The 20,126-nt window shown below is 39.8% G+C and overlaps 2 protein-coding genes and 1 long non-coding RNA gene across 3 annotated transcripts; 1 reads left to right on the forward strand and 2 right to left on the reverse strand.

Moving 5' to 3' along the window:
* Positions 1–4,003: 4,003 nt before the first annotated feature.
* Positions 4,004–4,957, forward strand: LOC119537878 (olfactory receptor 51G2-like). The gene has a single exon (XM_037840475.1). The coding sequence runs from the start codon at positions 4,004–4,006 to the stop codon at positions 4,955–4,957; it is 954 nt and encodes a 317-aa protein (XP_037696403.1).
* Positions 4,958–17,072: 12,115 nt separating this feature from the next.
* LOC119537879 (putative olfactory receptor 52P1) lies at positions 17,073–18,020 on the reverse strand. The gene has a single exon (XM_037840476.1). The coding sequence runs from the start codon at positions 18,018–18,020 to the stop codon at positions 17,073–17,075; it is 948 nt and encodes a 315-aa protein (XP_037696404.1).
* A 927-nt stretch (positions 18,021–18,947) lies between these two features.
* On the reverse strand, positions 18,948–20,076 carry LOC119537883. Its single transcript, XR_005217476.1, has 3 exons — positions 19,948–20,076; positions 19,216–19,334; positions 18,948–19,047 (listed from the first exon to the last, which is right to left on the reverse strand). It is a non-coding gene; the product is annotated as an uncharacterized LOC119537883 (long non-coding RNA).
* Positions 20,077–20,126: the final 50 nt, after the last annotated feature.

Raw genomic sequence — 20,126 nt, forward strand, 5'->3', positions numbered from 1 at the left:
TACAATGATAAGGAAGACAAATATTCTCCTCAAAGCAGGTAATTCTCCCTGTTTTAAGTTTCTCAGCTGCTAGAACAAATACAATATAACAGGTTGGCTTAAAAATAGGTTTCAGAGGCTAGAAGGCTTGCTTTCTCCTGGGGTAGGTATCTTCTGGCCAGCTGGTAGTCTTTGGGGTTCCTTAGCTCGTGTCACATGGCAATGCACAGTGGCATCTTCTTTATCTTCTGGGTTCCATTGATTTCCAGCTTCTTGCTTCTCCCTATGGCTTCTTTTCTGTGTCAAATTTCCTTTGCTTATAGGATTTCAGCTATGCTAGATTAAGGTCCACCCTCATTCTGTTTGGGCACAACTAATAACATTTTCAAAAGTCCCCTATACAAATAGGTTCACACCCTCAGGACCAGGAATTGGGACCTGAACATGCCTTTTGTTGGGGACACGATTCAATTCCCAACTCCCTCCTATCCCCAACTGAGTAGCTTCCCATGACCTTCCCCTGTGAGTATATCATCACACTCAATGCTTTTTCCAACAAATTGTCAGTGTCTATCATCCATCTCCCCATCAGTGTGGGGAGCCAGCAAAACAGTTTCTGGCTCATGGTCAGGGCCTCCTGCTATGATTGCAAGGCAGAGAACTACAACTACAAAGGGGTCCATTCACACAAACTGTAATGTCAGTGCACCCTTTCAGCTGTGTAGAGTGGTAGTCCTGACCTTGCGGGCTGCTCAGACGTACGTTTACTAAGCATGTAATTAATCTGTGGTGTTGCTTGTCATTGCTTTTGGCATATACAGAAGAGTACTGGGCTCAGCCCAGGGACGCTGTCTGGAGAGTTCAGGCAAGTGAGATGAGTCCCTCTATGAACCTCAGCCAGTTACATCCCCACAGTTCACTAAATAGATGCATCTGAAGAACAGGAACAAAAGAGGAAAAAAGGATGGAATTTCAGTATTATTCAAAGGCTTAGTTTTCTGAACATACATCATAAAGTAGATTGAAAGTCTTAAGACTTTCACTGAATATGTAAAAGTAAAAAAAGCACTGTGTGAGAATATGCCATGTATTACGTACTGTGCTAGGCTTCTGACTTCACAGAATTAAGTTGATTAACGGCCAGACACAAGAATTTCTATGATACATTTCAATATGCTACATTCAATATATTGTGTTTCAAAAATGGTATTTTAAAAATGGAAGCCAGACACAAGAATTTTTGTGATACATTTCAATATGCCACGTTCAATATAGTGTGTTTCAAAATGGTATTTTAAAAATGATCAAATATGGTGAATTTGGTGAGTAGAAAGATACTACAGATAGCAAAACAGACTCACAAATAGAGGCTAGGCAAAGTTCCATAACTTTCACAAAATTGCAGCTAGAAAATGGCCCAGCCACTTAAAAGCTTTAAAATATACTGTGGCTATGCAGAATATTTAAGGAACTATTACACATCAACACAAAAAAAAATGCAGATAACTCAGTAGAAAAATGAGCAAAAGATCTGACAAAAAAAGGAACTTGACAAAAGATATTTAAATAGTAAGTAGACATGTGAAAATGTTCTCACTTTATTAGTGATAAAGGGAAACATGCATTAAAATCATGATGCAATGCTGCTACACATCCCTAGAATGGCTATAATTTTAAAGACCAACACCACCAATATTCTAATATTGATGAGGATATGGAGCAATTGAACTCTCTTACACCGCTGCTGTGAGTGTAAACTGGTACAATCACTTTAGAAATCTGTTTTAAAGGCTCTATGAAGGCTGAACATATGCGTAGCCTGTGATACAGTAGTATCATTCCTAGTTATGTACCTGACAGAAATGTATATGTGTTCACAAAAGACTTGCACTAGAGTGTTCATGGCAGCACTATTTGTACTAGCTCCAAACAGGAAGCTGTCCAAATATCTATCAACAGTACAATGGATGAAGATATTGTGGTATATTCACACAATGAAAAATTATACTACAATGAGAATGAATTAATTAAAACTACATATGATGTAGATGGATATCACAGACGTAAGGTTGAGCAAGGGAAGTCAGACACAAGAATTTCTGTGATACATTTCAATATGCTACGTTCAATATATTGTGTTTCAAAAACAGTATTTTAAAAATGAACAAATATGGTGAATTTGGTGAGTAGAAAGATATCTTTTGAGTAGAGTTTATATGCTAAGGGAGAGATGAGTGAGAAGGCTAGAAATGTAGGATGGACAATGTCCTTCCTTGCCACTGATGTTTCAGTTTGTGTGAATGGACCCCTCTGCAGTTGTAGTTCTCATCCAGTATAAAGGTCTTGCTTAGACCTGATCCTGCAGATATCAGGCAACTATTGGTGATCATTAAACAAGGTTATGATGGGACACATATTCCTCAAAAAACATCTGATAATTTCTTTCTCTCTAGGCTTGTCTTAATTTAAATGTCCCTACTGGCCCTTTCATAAATATTCTGGTTATGATTTTAATGGAAATTTGAAAGCTAATGAGAATGCAAAAAGACTGAAGAAAAGGAGAAAGTTGGAGGCTGTTACAATATCCAAGGAAATGATGGTGATTTTAGGTTAATCTCATTGGTATCTGAAAAGAGGGGATAGATTAAAGATACTTGATTTGGGGAATATGTTATGGTGTGAAAGGTTATACAATCCCCACCCCCCAACCCCCACCGGGGATTTCAGGGAAAACAGGAATGAGAGAGAGGCATTAACCCAACAGGTACTGGAGGGTAAGCATTGGGAAGAAGGTGGGGGACTTGCAATTTGTGATTCTAAAGACATTACTTCTATAACCCTAAGCAATGCAAAGATGCTTAATAGACAAATGGAGATGCAATACAGTTGCTGAGGAAGAGAAGTTGGAGAGAACACGTGGCCTAAAAGTGCTACATGAGGTTATGAGCTTACACACTACACCCTGGGCTCCCCTGTTAAACATTTTGAACCCTGGGGTTCTGGAAGCTCATGCTTCTCTGCCTAACTCTTTGGGTGGTCCCCCTCAAGACCTGTCTGCCTCAGCCCCTGCACCCAACTAAGGGAGAACTTCAAAGTACTTGTTCCTGTCAAATCAGCTTTTATAGCAAGAGGGCTAAAAAGAGATTATTAGAGAAAAGTGCTTCTAATTGAGCCCACCCTTGAGGGCTGCCTCAAAGGTGGGATCAGAACAAGTTCGTATTTTAAGCAGGGAGTGAGGTGGAGGTGGGGTTGGAGAAGGGTAGGAGTTTAACCAAAGTGAATGCGTCTGGGTCCCCATCTTGCTTACCAGACTTAGCTTTGAGTAACTCTTGAATGTTTCCTTTAAGCCAACCCATTTTCACAGGAGAGAGATTTGTCACCATTGAGCACACTCAGAAGGACCAATTTGGGCCCCAAAGGTTTTTCCAGAAAAGGAATAAGGAAAATGTTGGTACCATAACAGCACCAGAGGAATAAGCAACCAGCCTCCTAGAAGGATGGTTTTAAAAATAAATCATTTGTTTGGATGTGTCCTCTCTAGTGAGTTAAGAGATAGAGGTACGTTTTCCTCAGTCCAACCTAAGAATAAATAGAAATGAAGTCTAAACTGCTTGTTCCTAATATCACCCTAAATCGCAACAGAAAATTATTTTCCTTTACTCATTATTTAGTCTGAGAAGATGCTCTGGAGGGAGGTAAGCTTTTCAGTATAGCTTAACTGATAAAAGTAAGTTGTTTAGGCCAAATGGGTAGATAGTTTGCTTAGCAAAGATCTGAGTGGCTGTAAGCAGAAATCAACTCAGAAAATTTATTCAATACCACATTATTAAAAGAGAAGATTAAACTGGTCAGAACACGGAAGGGAATGGAGCTCCTGGAACAATGAGATTTCTTTCATAGCCTAAGAAAGGGTTATGGGGCAGCTCTTCCTTCACAATCACACTTAGTAGGGATTTCATAAATGATGATTGAATGAACAAATGCCTCTTACTTCTAGGGTGGACACCTCCCTCCTGGAACCAATATGTTCTCCTGTAACACCAGCACTTTTGGTCACTCTACCTTCCTCCTCACTGGCTTCCCAGGCCTGGAGGCCTCTCATCATTGGGTGTCCATCCCCATCAACCTGATCTGTGTGGTTACCATTCTGGGCAACAGTATGATTCTCTTCCTGATCCGCACAGATCCAGCCTTACATGAACCCATGTACATTTTCCTGTCCATGTTGGTGGCCTCTGATTTAGGCCTCTGTGCCTCTACCTTCCCCACTATGGTCCAGCTTTTCTGGCTGGGGTCTCGTGAGCTGCCCTTTGATCTCTGTGCAGCACAAATGTTCTTCATTCATGCCTTCACTTATGTTGAATCCGGTGTGCTGCTGGCCATGGCCTTTGATCGCTTTGTTGCCATCCGGGACCCACTGCATTATGCCACAATCTTTACCCACTCAGCCACGGCCAAGGTAGGGGCTGCCATCCTGGTGAGGGCTATCCTGCTTAACCTCCCAGGACCCATTCTCCTGCAGCGGCTGCTGTTTCCCCAGATCAGTGTACTATCTCACTGCTATTGCCTGCACTGTGACCTTGTGGGGCTGGCCTGCTCAGACACCTGGATCAACAGCTTGGTTGGCCTGATCTCCATCCTTCTCTCACTGGGCCTTGACTCTTCCCTCATCGTGCTGTCATATGCCCTGATCCTATGGACCGTGCTGAGCATTGCATTACCTAGGGAACGGCTCAAGGCACTCAACACATGTGTCTCACACCTCTGCATTGTTCTTATCTTTTATTTGCCCAAACTGGGGCTGTCTGTATTGCACCGAGTAGAGAAGCACAGCTACCCTGCCCTAGCAGTGCTCATGGCCAATCTGCACTTCTTAGTCCCACCCTTCATGAACCCCATTGTCTACTGCATCAAGTCTAAGCAAATCCATCAGGGCCTCATAAAGCGCTTCCAGCAGAAAAGGGTTGATATTACCTAGAACAGCAGAAGGACCCAGTGGCACATGAGCCCAATGGGTCATTCTGAGTCTTGGTCTTCATGGGGGCACTGGGGGTAGTGGTGGGGAGTTAATTTTTGAGACTTCAGAGTAATACGACCCTTACTTTGGAGCCCTTTGTGGGATCCTATTTGCCTCTTTAATTATGCTTGTGGAAACTGAGACCATTGGAAAGGATATAACAGTATCACTCATGGCTCTATATGACTAGGGTTGAACTATTTTGAACTCATGTATACAGTGACATCTCCTTAGTCGGGGGCTTGACCACACTAACTGAGAAGATATGTGTGCAGATCTATTTGTGCAGGCACCTCTCTCCTTTTCCCCACTTGATTATTTTTGGTATCCCATTTGATTTCTAAGCCTAAGGGATAAAAGTGTAAGCTATATTCACCTTTATACTTGTCCTCTTCTCCCAACTCTAGTACTAGCCAGCTCATAAACCAAGGAGGAGTAAAGGGGTTGTTGGGGTGGGGGAAAACGAACAACACTGTACATACTGAATTTCTCTAGCACTTATTTGAAGTTCAGGGAGTAGTAGTTTTCTCTTGATTCTATTGATGTGTGTCTCTGCTTTGAACTATAAAGTTTGGCACAGTCAAGCCTAGGAAAGCTGCTCCCTGTAACTTCTGAATGGCACTAGTTTTCTTAGGCACAGATGGTGAAGGTGGAATAGCCACTCACTTCTGAGTGGCAGAAGCACTTTCAGAGGAGGTGATCTGCTAGGATGTAAGCTCCACAAGGGCAGGGTTTTGGGAACTGTTTTGTTCACTGATGTTTCTCAAGCTTCAAAAAGAGTGCCTACAATATAATAGATGCTCTATACACACTGTTGAATAAATGAGTAGGGAAATCAAAGGGGCCAAAGATTCTTGACAGCTGATACACGATAAGAGTGAGGACTGGGAAATCTGAATGTCTGAGGTCTGTGGAGTAACAAGCAGTTGATAGGCTGGAGCAGAATGAGGTGAGGATGGTTGCCAGAGAACCTGGTGATAAGGTGTGATCCTTCTGTACCTCATGATCAAGAAAACTGTTTCAAAGTTTTTAGCTCAGAGAACAGCTAAGTTTATTGTGGAGCTTTTCCCATAGCTGCTTCCTAATTTCCAGAAGGAAGTTTATTCATAATCTGAAGGATGTATACCCATCACTAACTTTGCCCTTGACCTGCTCAATCCTAAAATACCCTTAAATTTCTAGGAGAATTGGAACAGAGATATTCCTGATAGAAAATGGCCACTCAAATTTAATAGAACCAGCCATGTTAGAGCTCTTAGAAAGTGCTTTGTGTGTACCTATGACCATCTAGACAATTGGGAATTCAATGACTGTGGTCATTTCTGTGTGTCATTTTCATCAACTGAGACAAGAGAGGATTAGGAAATCAGAGGCAACAAGGCAAGGTGGGCAGCTGTGAATCCTGTACATGCATTTCTAGTTAGAAAGGTTGTTTCCTCTACTAGACGGTGTTTACACTGGCTGCTGTAGCATGGATTCCAAGGAACTTGGGACCCTGTGCCTGTTAATAACCAGGAGAAGGCCATTGCCAAACCTGAGTGTCTGAAGGTGACCAGATCCTGTCTACAGAGCCCAAAGAAGATAATAAATACTGAGTTCAGAGATACCCTTTTAGAATAGGATGTCTAGTGACAGCTGACCAATAGTTCCAATAAATGTAGTTTGACCAGCCACTGTGGAAGATGATAGCTTATGCTATTTGGGAAGGTCACACATCAGGGCCAGATAACTTAGACTGAAGAAACTTGGCATCATCTAGGCTTGTCTGTCTGCTTCACCCTCCACCCCAATAACAAGAAGGATCTGAAATAGGGCCAAGTATGTCCACTGAGGATCCCACCATCCTTGATCAGAAACACTAGGCAGAGGTAATGTGATAGTATTTGTGACTACAATAGCCTTGGGCAGTTACAAAACAAAAACCAAAACCAAAAGAGACATATATAAAGCCCTAAGCCTAGAAATTCCTATTTGGAGAATTAGAAGAATTAAGTTTGGATATTAGACACCCAGTCAATGATTGCAGGGATCCTTTTATTTCCTTATTCTTGCCTTTTCTCAGCAACTCTGAGCTTGGAAACTTCTCCTACCCATAATCTCTATCACTATAAGACAGCCATTCCTATTGCTGGTGATTCCATGGCTATACTGATGTCCAGTGCTGAGAAGTATCTGGGGATCTATGTCTCCACAACTTTACCTTCAGTGAACAGACATCTCAGCACATCTCATAATTTCTTCCTCTACTAGATAGACCAAATAACTGCTGAAGTATCAGAGCCTGGCACAAGGATGAGTTCTGATATGGTCCCTAAAAAGTTTTGCTACTTGTTTACCCAGTTAAAGATTATTTCAGTGTGATATACAGTGGCCCTGCTCATAAGCATTATGTTAATCAACCTGCCACCTACCTGTGGTAGGTGGAATGTGTACCTCAGAAAAACATGATCTTAATCTTAATCCATTCCTGTGGTTGTCAACCCATTGTAAATAGGATTTTTTGAAGATGTTATTTTTAGTTAAGATATGGCCCAACTCAATGAGGTTGGGCCTTAATCCTATTACTGGAGACATTATGAAGAGGAAGCTATGGAGAAGAGAAGAAGCTGGAAGTCAGTGGAATACAGAAGAGAAAGGAGAAGACATTTCTATGTGCATTGTCATGTGACAGGAGAGCCAAGAACCCAGGGGTCACTGGCACCCAGCCCCAGGACACCATAGTTTCCAGGGAGAAATCATCACCTTGATGACACCTAGATTTTGGGCTTCTCTGAGCCTCAAAACTGTGAGACAATAAATTCCCATTCCTCAAGCCCACTCATTGTATGTTATTTGTTTTAGCAGCTGGGACACTAAGACACCACCCATGCAGAAAACCTGAATTAAAAATCTCATCTCTGGCCCTTACCAGCTGTGTGACCTTAGGTTAGTTACTTCACTTCACTGAACCTCAGTTTCTTCATCATTGTAAAGTTGGAATCATACTTACCTCACAGAGACATTGTGAGGATTTAACTATGTACACTCAGCAGCAAAGAAGCTGTTCTATTTTTGCTTGCAAGGTTATTTGACAAATGTTTGTTTCCCCTATTTGCTACAAGTACCATGAAGACTAACCCTAGTGCTTAGCACATGGCTCAAAATATTGTATATATTACTTGAATGGATGAATAAATGAAAGGTTGAGTTTCTAGGATATGTAAATGCAATTAATTGAACTCAGTAGATTGGAGCTCAATAATAGGAGCATTTGTTATCATTAATATAATTTTTATTATACAATTTCCATCAGATATCCTTGATTTGGGGAGGGAAATGGCAAGTGTTGGTTGGTTTGTGGCAAACAATTTTTGTTCAAGGTCACACTGCTCCATGGAACCTTTGGGTTTGTTTATTCATTCCTAACTAAACCTTTCAAGGATTCTGCATAGGTTGCAAAGTGTGGTCTGAAAGGGATCTATGATATATAATGCTAGCCACCAAGTTTTGTCCTGGATTAACTGCAGAGTATCAATCTAAATCAGTGGTACTCTGGAGATGGATGGGATTCTTGGTTACTGGGGAATGAGTGATCGACTTTCCTTGTACATCTTTAGAGCAAGTAAAAAATGTGTGCCACCTTATGCTAGGCCTAGCTGCTAGTGATCAAGGGATGGGGGTGAGGGGTGGTCCCAGACAGGAGGAGGAGAAGACGGCTTATAGAAACACAGATGCACATCCCAAGTTCTGCAGTGCCAATTCCGTCCAAGCAGATTAATCTACATAATGCATGGATTGGCCATGGGGCAAGTGATTTCCTAATAGCCCTCTGTAAGGCAAAGAGCTGTTTTCACCCTTTACATAGAAGAAAAAGGAAGCCTTCAGAGACTGATCTAATGAAAAATTGCTGTGAATTCACTCTGAGTGGTGTAAAATTATAATAAATACAAAATTATCTTTGTTGTAATGCTTTGCAGATTAGATCAACATAAGGAAAAAAGACCCTCTGAGAAATGTCTTTCTGCATTCCTTCTACCTCCTCCCATGACTGAGTGTAAGAGAATAATTATGGAAGAGAGAAGAGAGATAGTCTAAGTATTATTAATATAAATAATGAGATGTCTCCTGGGCCCCAAACATTTGGAGCAACTTCATTGACCTTGCTTAGTTCTGTGCCAAGCTTACCTCCCTACACCTAGACCAGAATCCCTAATTTAAACATCATTCATCAAGGTTCTGGGAATCCCAGGAGACTTCTTCTGGCTTCAAGCACAGGTTTGAGAGTGTCTAATTACCAGCCTATCCTGATCCCCAATAAGTAAAAAAAACTTCACAATTATTTAACTTAATTTGAAAACCTACATTTTCTAGGTACTTTATAAAAATGGCATTTAATCATGGTGTACCCTAAGAGGTTGGTACTGCTATTGCCTCATTATAGAGGAGGAAACTCAAATGATTGCTTCCCGGTGGTAGGTAGACTAGCCCTCTCACACAGCTACACATCCTCTTCCTGAAAGTCCATTCTCAACAGCATGCTCCTATTTAATTTTCAAGGCTTATGTAAGTCTTTCCTTGAGAGGCAGTGTTCATCCCCCTCCAGATTTCTACATCTCCTTTGTGCAGGAATTTGAAAGCTTTCATTATGATATATTGTCTGTCTTCTACATAGACTAGAATTTTTTTGTTGAGAGATCTTGTGTTTTCAACTTTATTCTAGATACTATCAATATATAAAGAATTCAAGGGCTGTTGAATGAACAGATAAATTTATATTCCTCTTATGAACAGACCATCAACAGTCTAGAAATTTTTGTGACAGAGATTTTGATAACAACACTCTGGCAATGGTTAGATCCATGTTCTAAGCCTTCAGTAGAGCTCACAGGTGGGAGAAGCCCACATTTAGTGGTATATTCACCCCTCATAAGCTACATTTTTATACAATCGTCTTCAAGATTCAAGGGTTCTGGGTTGTAGTTTCATAGTTTCAGATATTTGCCACTAGCTATTCCAATTCATTAAAACCTAAAAAGGGTTGTCTGTATTGTGCATAAGTGTGCCCACCAGAGTGACCTCTCGGCTCCTTTTGGAATCTCTCTGCCACTGAAGCTTATTTCATTTCCTTTCACATCCCCCTTTTGCTCAAGATGTTCTCCATCCCATGATGCTGGGTCTAGATTCCTCCCCGGTAGTCATATTCCACATTGCCAGGGAGAGTCACTCCCCTGGGTGTCAGATCCCAAGAACTGCATTCCTTTTTATGGCTGAATAAGATACCATTGTATGTATATACCACATTTTGTTTTAGCATTCATCAGTTGATGGACACAAAGTCAAAATGATGAAAACCAAAGAAAGAAAAAAAAGAAGCCTGTGGAGGATTGAATTGTGTATCCCAGTTGGACATGTTCCTGTGTTTGGTACACATTCTGTGAGTGTGGACCCATTATAAATAAGATCTCTTAGAGATGTAACTTCAGTAAAGGTGTGGCTCAAGTGAGTCAGATCAGGCTCTAATCTGGATTACTGGAGTCCTTTATGAGCAGAATGAAAGTCAGACAGAGAGAAGCCACAGGGAGCAGCAAGCAGCTGAATGTCAACAGAACCTGGAAGAGAAAGAAGATGCTGCCATGTGCATTGCTCTATTGCAGAAAAGCCAAGGACCAAGGTTTGCTGGCAGCCAGCCCCAGACGCCACAGTCATCAGGGAGAAAGCATTGCCTTGCTGGTGCTTCAATTTTGGACTTGTAGTCTCAAAACTGTGTGCCAATAAATTCCTGTTGTTTAAGCCAACGCATTGTATGGTATTTGTTTTAGCAGCTGGGAAAATAAAACACAGCCCATGAAAAAAAGACACCATAAATATATGGGAACAGTGATAAGAATAATGACTGAGTTTCATCAGAAAAAATGATTTAAGAAAAAAAGAACTAAAGTACTAAAAGAAAAAAGAAACCTGTCAATCTAGACCTCTGCGGCTAGCAAAAGGATTCATCAAAAATAAAATTTAATTAAGGGCATTTTCAGGAAACAAAAGCTAAAAAAATCTGTCACTAACAAATCTATACTACAAGAATGCTAAATGAAGTTTTTTAGGCTCAAAGGAAATTATACTATGTGATAATTTGGGTCTACAGAAAGGAAAGAAGAGCATTATAAATAGTAAATATGTCATAATATAATAGATTTCTATCAATCTTTTAAAAGATAATTCTTTAATAAAAGAATGTATTTTGAGGTTTAATGTATGATACATACATATATGTACATTCTATGTAAAATATATTGAAAAATAACATGAAGATGGAAAGTAAATTAAATTGAATGATTTTAGTGATATTATATTTTAAATGAAGTGGTATAACATTAATTCAAGGAGAATTGTGATACATTAGGGATTCTGTAATCCCGAGAGTTACCTATATGAAAATAATATGATGTATATCTAAAGCCACAGTAGAGAAGATAGAATTGAATTTCAAAATATATTCAATTAACTCAAAAAAGGCAAGAAGGAAGAAAGAGAGGACAAAAAAAGGGTGTAAATAAATAGCAAGATGATAGACTTAAACACAAACATGCAATAACATTACTACGTTATAAATCACATTAACATTCAAGTTCATGGGCAGAGTTTGTCAGACTAGATAAACATAAGCAAGGCCCAACTCTTTGCTATCTATAAGCAGTTAACATAAGTATAGAGCCACAGATGGTTTAAATGTAAAAGCATAGAAAAAGATATTCCATGCAAAGTTTAAGCAAGAGAAAGCTTAAAATTCATAGTAATGATATCAGAAAGACTTGACTTCAGAGTGTGTAACCAGAGAGGGCAATTTTATAATGCTAAAATTATAATTCATCAAAAATGTAAAAATTCTAAATGAGTATGCATTTAATAATGGCTTTTCAAGATACACAAAATGAAAATTGACAGAGCTAAGAAGCAAAATAGACAAATCCACAGTTATTGTTGGATATTTTAACACACCTTTGTCAGCCATTGATAGAAGATGTAGTTAAATCTGTAAAAATATGTGAAATTTGAGTAACACCATCAACCAACAAGATTTAATTAATATTCCTAGAACATTACACCCTAAATCTGCTGAAAAACTTTCATTTAGAGTGCACATGATATATTCACCAACATAGACCTTTTCAGGGCCATCAAACAAGTTTCAATACACTTTGAAGAACTGAAATAAGACAGTGAATTTTTTCTGACCACAAAGGCAATAGATTAGAAATTACTAACACTAAGATAACTAGAAAATCCCCAAACTATTGCAAATTAATCATCACACTTCTAAATAATCCATAGGTCACAAAGAAATAAGGGAAATTAGAAAATAATTCAAAGTATTTTAACACAACATAACAAAGTTTGTAGAATATATCTAAATCAATGCATAGAGAGATATTTGCATGCATAAATTGTTACATTAGAAAAAGGAAAGGTTTAAAATCAGTGCTTTAAGTTTCAGTTTCCACCTTAAGAAGCTAGAGATGGAAGAGCAAATTAAATCCAACGTAGAAGAAAGGAAATAAAGAGAAGAGAAGACATCAATGAAAGAAAACAAACAAACAAACAATAGAGAAAAATAAACAGAGTCAAAATTTTGTTTTTTGCAAGTTTAACAACATTGATAAACATCCACGCTGCCCCATCCCCAGTGTGATGGAACAGGACAAAGATAGAGAAAACACACAAATAACTAATATCAGAAATGAAAGAGGTTGTGTCACTACAGATCCTGCAGACTTGAAAGTACACTAAAGGGGATCTACAATTTTGTGCCAATAATTTCGACAATTTAGAGGAAATGGTAAGATTACACAAAAATAGAAAATCTGAATAGTCATATATCTATTTAAAAATGAATTTGAAAAACCATAAAAAACACAAAGGAAACTTCAAACCCAGATATCTTTCCTGGGGAATTCTATCAAATATTAAAGGAATAAATAAAACACATCTTCAATGAATACTTTTAGAAAATGGAGGAGAAAGGAATATTTTCCAATATATTTTATGAGACACATAAAACCCTGATATGAAAATCTAAGGGAACTAGAAGAAAAAATTATAAGACCTATATCCTTTATCAACATAGACACAAATATCTTTATCAAAAGATTAGAAAAGTGAGTTCAGCAGTATATAACAATGATAATACATCATGATCAAATGGGATTTATTTCAGTAGTGCAAAGTAGTTGCAAATGTGGCCCTGTTTTTTTTGTTGTTGTTTTATTTTGTTTTTGTTTTTGTTTTTGCTGTATATTAAAAAAAGTACACTGTATAACTCAGTGCTTGTGAAGAGGAGACATAAGTCACAGTCAAGCCAGGGTAAATATATCTTCAGAGATTGTCCCATTTTTGGAGACTTTTAAAATATCTTTCAGACATTTAAAAATGTCAATATAATTCACTGCATTAACAAAATAAGGGAGAAAATATATATGATTGCCTTTGTGGATGAAGAAAAACAATTGGACCAAATTCAACATCATCATTGATAAAAACTTTCAACTAGGAATAGAAATATACTTTTCAACTTGATAAAGGGATTTGATGAATAAATAACAGTTAATGTTAAATTTAACGATGAAAGATGGAATGTTTTTCCTGTAAGATCAGAAACAAGGCAAGGATGTCTGCCTTACTACTTCTATTCAACATTGCATTGGAGGTCCTGACCAGTGCAAAAAGACAAGAAAAAGAAATAGAGGTGATACAATCAAAACCCTAGCAAGAATTTTTGTGGAAATTAATAAATTGATTATAAAACATATAAGAATGTAAAGTACCTAGAAGACCTAAAACTATTATAGAAAGTACAATGTTGAAGGGCTTAATGACTTCATTTTGAGACTTAGTGTAAAACTATCATAAAAAAGCAGTGTAGTAGTGGCATAAGGATAGACAAATAGATAAATGCAACAGTCCAGAATCCAGAAGAGCATCCACATTTAAAGAGTTGATTGATTTTTTGACAAAGTTGCCAAGACAATTCAATTTTGATAAGAAAGTCTTTTTAACAAATAATGCTAAAACTGGGTAACCATAAGTGGAATATTTTTTTCACCATATACAATTTCTCTATTTTTCACCATATATAATTATTATTCATTTTGGGTCATAGACCTAAAATTAAAAGCTAAGTCTATAAAAAAAAGCACTAAATATGAATAATATTGATTTGAACATCATCAAAACTAAAAATCAATCCACACAATTGGACAAAATATTTGCACTATGCATATCTGACAAAGCACTTCTATCTGGAATATAAAAACAACTACTACAAATCAATTAAAAAAACAGACAACTCAATAAAAATGGGCAAAAGATGCGAACATTTCATAAAATGAAATATATGCATGGTCAGTAAACACATAAGGAATTGCTCACATAGAAATGCATAGAAAGTCATCATAGAAATGCAAATTTAAATGACAGCAAGTTACTAATTTACACCTACTGGAATAAGTGAAATGAAGAAAGAATCAAGGATTGGTTAGGGTGTGCAACAACTGGGAAATGTCATTCATCGCTTGTGAGAGTACAAAATGCTATAAGTACTTTAGAAAACTGCTAGGCAGATTCTATTAAAGTTAAACATATACCTACCCTATGGCCCAGCAGGTATACTAAGTTTAGGAATATTCATAGCAGCTTTATTCATAATAGCCAAAAAGGGCAAACAGACCATGTTTAGAACATTCATACAATGGAATAATACTATTCAAAAAAAGGAATAAACTGTTGATGCACACTACAATATTTATTAATCTCAAAAACATTATGTTGGGTCAAAGAAGCCAGATGCAAGAGAATAAATATGATATTATTCCATTTACAGTATATGAACTCCTAGAATGGCAAGTTTAATGTGGGCTGATAAAAATCAAACAGTGGTGTATCAGTCAGGGTGTGGAGGTGTTGCCTGGAAGTGGGCACAAAGGAACTTTCTGGGATTATGAAAACTTTCTGTATCTTGACTGAGGAGGTGGTTATACTGATACATACATTTGTCAGAGAGCAAACTGTATACTTAATATGTACATTGTATGTAAATTGTACTTCATTTTAACAAAAAAAGTTTGGAGGAAAAAACAAGCAACCAACCACAGGCATTATAGTCTCAAATAGGATGTTGCCAGTTTTCTTGCCTTCCTGTATAGTTTGGCTTATATATCCTGGGGGTAGACTTTATTGGCCAATCTGTGGCCTCTGATTGTCTGGCAAACTGGGGTGTTTCAAGGCAAATTGAGACTTTAAATCTCATGTGTGAAGCCCTGAAGTAAAAGAAGAATTAATTAGATCACTTCAAGTTGGATAATACAGATTTTGCTGAGATCTCATATTTGAGTTGTTACCAGGGATGTATTTTCCTGGGTCACCATTATATTTTCAGTCCCTGAAATAAGTGCTTGGCACATAGCATGTTCTCAGTAATGTCAGTCATGTGAGGAAAATAACCATCACTCCTCCCTTGTATTGAGCCCTAGGTTCTTGGTACAAGGGCCTCAATTTCTAGGAAATCACCTGACCTATCCCTAAATCCTGATGTAAAGAGCACAATATTTAGAATTAGAAAGATCTGAGTTTGAATTCTGGTTCTGACATTTACTTGCTTTCCTAGACAAGTTATTACTCTCTTGATCTTCCGCCTCTGGCTCTATAAAATGGGAATAATTATATATTCCTCATCAGATGGTTCTGAGACTTAAGAAAGGGCATATCCTCTTGGGTCATTGCAGAGTGTCAAGCTAATGCTTTATTGTTACTGATTGAAGTTCTGGTGACCCAGGTCATCCCCAGCCTACTCGAGGCCTTCTCCTGTGGAAGCTGTTTCCCAGCTTATTAAAATACCTCACACCCTGGAGCCTTGGGCCTGTCAAGCCATCTGTGCCTGCAGATTTGAAACAGGAATGTCAGAACCAGAGTTGCTGAGAACTCTGGAGCGTAAAGCTCTGGTGGAAGCCATCACTTGTGTGTGTGTGCGCGTGAGTGTGTGTGTGTAGATATGCTCGGAAGGATGAATTGGACCAAGTTCTCTGTTTTCTCTTCAAAGAAGGGAGCTTGATCCCTCCCTGGAATTTTGAGGCTTGGTGGCATTTCTACATGGCCACTACCAGGAAATAGAAAGAAATCAGATGTCAGATTCAGTGTGATCCAGCCTGGGGCTTGTTCCTGCAATTTATACCCAGGCAAGGTTAAAATCTCCCAAGGAAGTGGCCTTTCCTACCCATAGAGAGGTGGGGCAGGCAAGGTGGGCCCTGGGACCTCATTTCCCCTGAGCAACTTAGGTGTCTTCCTGTTACTCACAGGTCTGCACTTACCCTGAACATAATAGTTTAATTCTCTTTGGGCACTATCTTTATACTTATGTCTCCTCTAACAGTGAACAGTCAGCAGAGCATCTGGTCTAATCAAGTCCACACCCATAGATTTTAGCAAAATATTTGTCCCATAGTGCATGGTCAGTGAGAAGATCAAAACTTTCATTTTCCAGAGAACTCTCCTAAGTTGACATCACACCTGGTTGCTTATTTCTTTGCACAGTGGGTACAGTATGCCCATTATTCTTCTTCATTTGGTGTTGTTTCTGTGGTCCACAGCTGAGTGCTCTGTCTCTCTATTAATCTGTGTTTCTCCCCAAGTCAGACTCAGCACTACTGAGGGAAGTATCCATGTATCTCTATAAGAACTGGAACACCTCCCAGTGGAGGAGAGGATGTTTCTCCTTGTCAGACAAATGGCCATATATCTCATTTTACCCAAGTCTCTTAGAGTGAGATCAGAATAGCAGAATAGGATTCCGGGGAGACCACCATCAGGCCAGTAGCCATATTATCTCACTAGACAGGTTCCTTGAGCTTTGTAAGCAAATATGCCTCACAACTGGGGATCACTTGGTGGTTGTTTCCCCATGTGACTTGTGCTATGCCTCCTTATATAAACAAGGATGCTATGGTACCACTGAATTTGGGTTTCTTCTCTCATGCTCAGAGCCATGGGTCTCAAATATTACCCAAGGGTTGAGGGAAGCAGAGGATAGTGTCCCAGGGCTGGGTTGAAGGATTTATGATTGAGCAGGGTCCCACTTCAACAGTTGGAAGGCTCTATCCCGGATCTGCTTGGTCTTCATGCCATAGATGATGGGATTAAGCATGGGTGGCACAACAAGGTAGAGGTCAGCTAGGAGGATATGGATTTGCTGGGGCACGTGTTCACCAAAGCGCTGTGTGTAGAATGAGAAAAGCCCTGGTGTGTAGAAGAGCAGGATGACACCCAAGTGGGAGCCACAAGTGCCAAAGGTCTTAGCCCTAGCCCCCTTGGAGGAGAGGCCTAACACGGCCCGGAGGATGAGTGCATAGGAGACAGCAATACAGATGGAGTCAGTGCCCACCACCAGTGTGGCTGCAGTGATGCCATAGATGTTGTTTGGCTGTGTGCCCCCACATGCCAGCTTTACCACAGCCATGTGTTCACAGTAGGAGTGGGCCACCACTTGGCTACAGTAGCTCAGCCTTGCCAGTAAGCAGGTGAGTAGGGTCATAAGTCCCAGGCCACGAAGCACAGCAGCAGCCCCCAGCTTGCCCACAGCTTTTGAAGGCAGCAATGACCCATAGTGCATTGGCCGGCAGATGGCCAAGTAGCGGTCAAAGGCCATTGCTAGCAGGACGCCAGATTCTACAGCTGAGAAGCCATGGATAAAGAACATCTGTGTAGCACAAGCCCCAAAGGCAATCTCAGCAGCATTTGCCCAAAAGAGTGCTAGGAGCTTGGGTACAGTGGAGGTGCAGAGCACTAGGTCAATGGTGGACAGCATGCATAAGAACAGGTACATGGGCGGGTGCAGTGCAGGCTCTGAATGTACCACGATCAGCACTGCCATATTGCCAAGAACTGCCAGAACGTACATGGAAAAGAATGGAAATGCAATCCAAAAGTGGAATGCCTCCAGGCCAGGAACTCCCATGAGCAGGAAGGAGGTTGGGTTCTGATGGTTCCAGTTTGTGAGTTGCATCACTAGGCCAAGGCAGGCTGGGTAAGGAAGATCTCACTGCCTTGCTCTGAGCCCTGGTAGGCCTTGAGACATAAGGCAGCTGGGATTCATCCTTATGATGTGGCTAAAACTGTAATGGCAACAGGAATTATTTGAGTTAGGCCTCAGGAAAAAAATTCCAGGATTAGAAGAATGTAGGGTACTAGGAAATGATTCAATGCAGGAAGTTGGGTTGGCATCACCAGGGTTCAAAGGAGCTCTTGCCAGTTCTATCTGATCCAGTGATCTCTAGGCAGGAGCTTGGAAGTGAGTGGGATGGCTGCAGAACCCTCTTCACAGTGATTATTATAGCATTTTTCTCTCTGCCTATAAACCCTCCTTTGCTATACTCTAGTGTTATTTTCTCCTGACTCATCTGCCTATGTGACAATATAAGGATAATGTAATGATGAAAGAGCAGGCATATTAGATGACAGACTCATTGTGACCACTTTTCAAGAGGAGATGATCAGTATTGAGGAGAAGATAAGGGAAGGCAGGGAGATCTTGGATGGATTTATCAAGCCACTGAGCCCATTATAACTCATAGACAAGGCTCAGAACCTGGATTCTGACCAGGAATAGCAAAGCACATGGTGCAGGACTGAGTCTTTTATAGCCTGGTGCAGCCATAAGATGGGCTGACTCTGGTTTACTGCTAGGATCCCGTTCTTAACCTCAGGCATCCTTTTTGGATGCTGGTAAGAGTAGGAGGAATAATGCAGACTTGATCAATGATGGGGGTCAGGCTGGTCTGATCAAAATGTGATCTTACAAGATTATTAAGAGATGATTACATAGTCTCATAAATCAAAGGTATAAAAGGAAAAATGGCTGGGAAATGAATTTTAATCATTAGGAACACAGAATTATTCCCTGTAAGCAAATATGAGACCAAGATTGGTCCAGTGACAGTTCTGAGCTTCCACACATCGCCACCCCTACTCTTCTGTTCATTCCCATCTTCTCATCTTCCCTCACACACATGTACTTCCTTATTTGTCTCTTGCTTATTAGCCAGCCAGAAACAGAATTAGGGAGGGGATAGATTAAACAAAAAATGCAGGAGGGGAACAGTAGAGGGATAGGAGATGAAGATGGAAAGAAAGATAAAAGTATTAGAAACAGAAACAGACACATGAGAGCACAGAAAAGAGAAAAAGGGGAAGAAAAGTACCTTTTTCATCAGGGCTTTCAAAATACTGGGACATCACTGTGTTCTGGTTGCCAAATGCCACTGATAGTGAAATGATCCTCTGGAGATGGCCCATATCCATACATAGAGATCATAGGAAACTGTTTTGGGGAAAGAAGTAGGAAGGGAAAGGGTGAGGACTTCTGAAGTGATCTGGGGAAGGAAACCTGGATCGGGATGTCTGGTTTCCCATCCCAGTGTCTTCACTTGCTGTCACTGTGATATTGAACAAATCGTCTTGCTTCTGTCTCATCATCCCTTTCCCCATGTGTTTCCTGTCTTCTCTTGTGTGACAGCTCTCTCCTGAGTTTCTACTGCTAAACTTGGGCCCAAGGGTCCCCAGAGGGGAATCAGCTTTGGTAGTGGTGAATGTTCAGGGACAGACAGAAATCTGAGTGTGGGGAATCTTGTGCAACAGCATATGTAATAAGCACACTGTGTTTGGCTGAGTATATGATTGAATCTGTGTTTATATACATTGTGCAAAATACATGAGCAAAGCTGTACTTAGAAAATGTAAGTACATGCATTCAGGTAAGACACTATTTTTGGAGTGGCCATGTTTCAGTGTCCTTCCTTTGGTATGAAGAATTGAGAACTGAATAATCCAGTCATAACTGGGACAGCCCTACTTTCTGTCTTCCCGTCTTCTCTTATTCCACCTCTATCTTTTTGTAACTGAATCAGGTTTTATCAACCCCTCCTTTTACTCACTTCTTGATCCAGAAGCCACATGCCCACGATCACAATCTCCCCTTGCTTCAGCACCATTTGCAAAGATGGGGAAAATGAAATTGGAAGAACATGTCTTGAGCTCAGTGTACTCAGATTCCAGGAAAGAGGTGGAGGTGAGGGTCTTGAGGTCCTGACTTCCTAGTCCATACCTATAAAAA

The sequence above is a fragment of the Choloepus didactylus genome, chromosome 6, assembly GCF_015220235.1.
Source record: "Choloepus didactylus isolate mChoDid1 chromosome 6, mChoDid1.pri, whole genome shotgun sequence".
Lineage (NCBI taxonomy): Eukaryota > Metazoa > Chordata > Mammalia > Pilosa > Megalonychidae > Choloepus > Choloepus didactylus.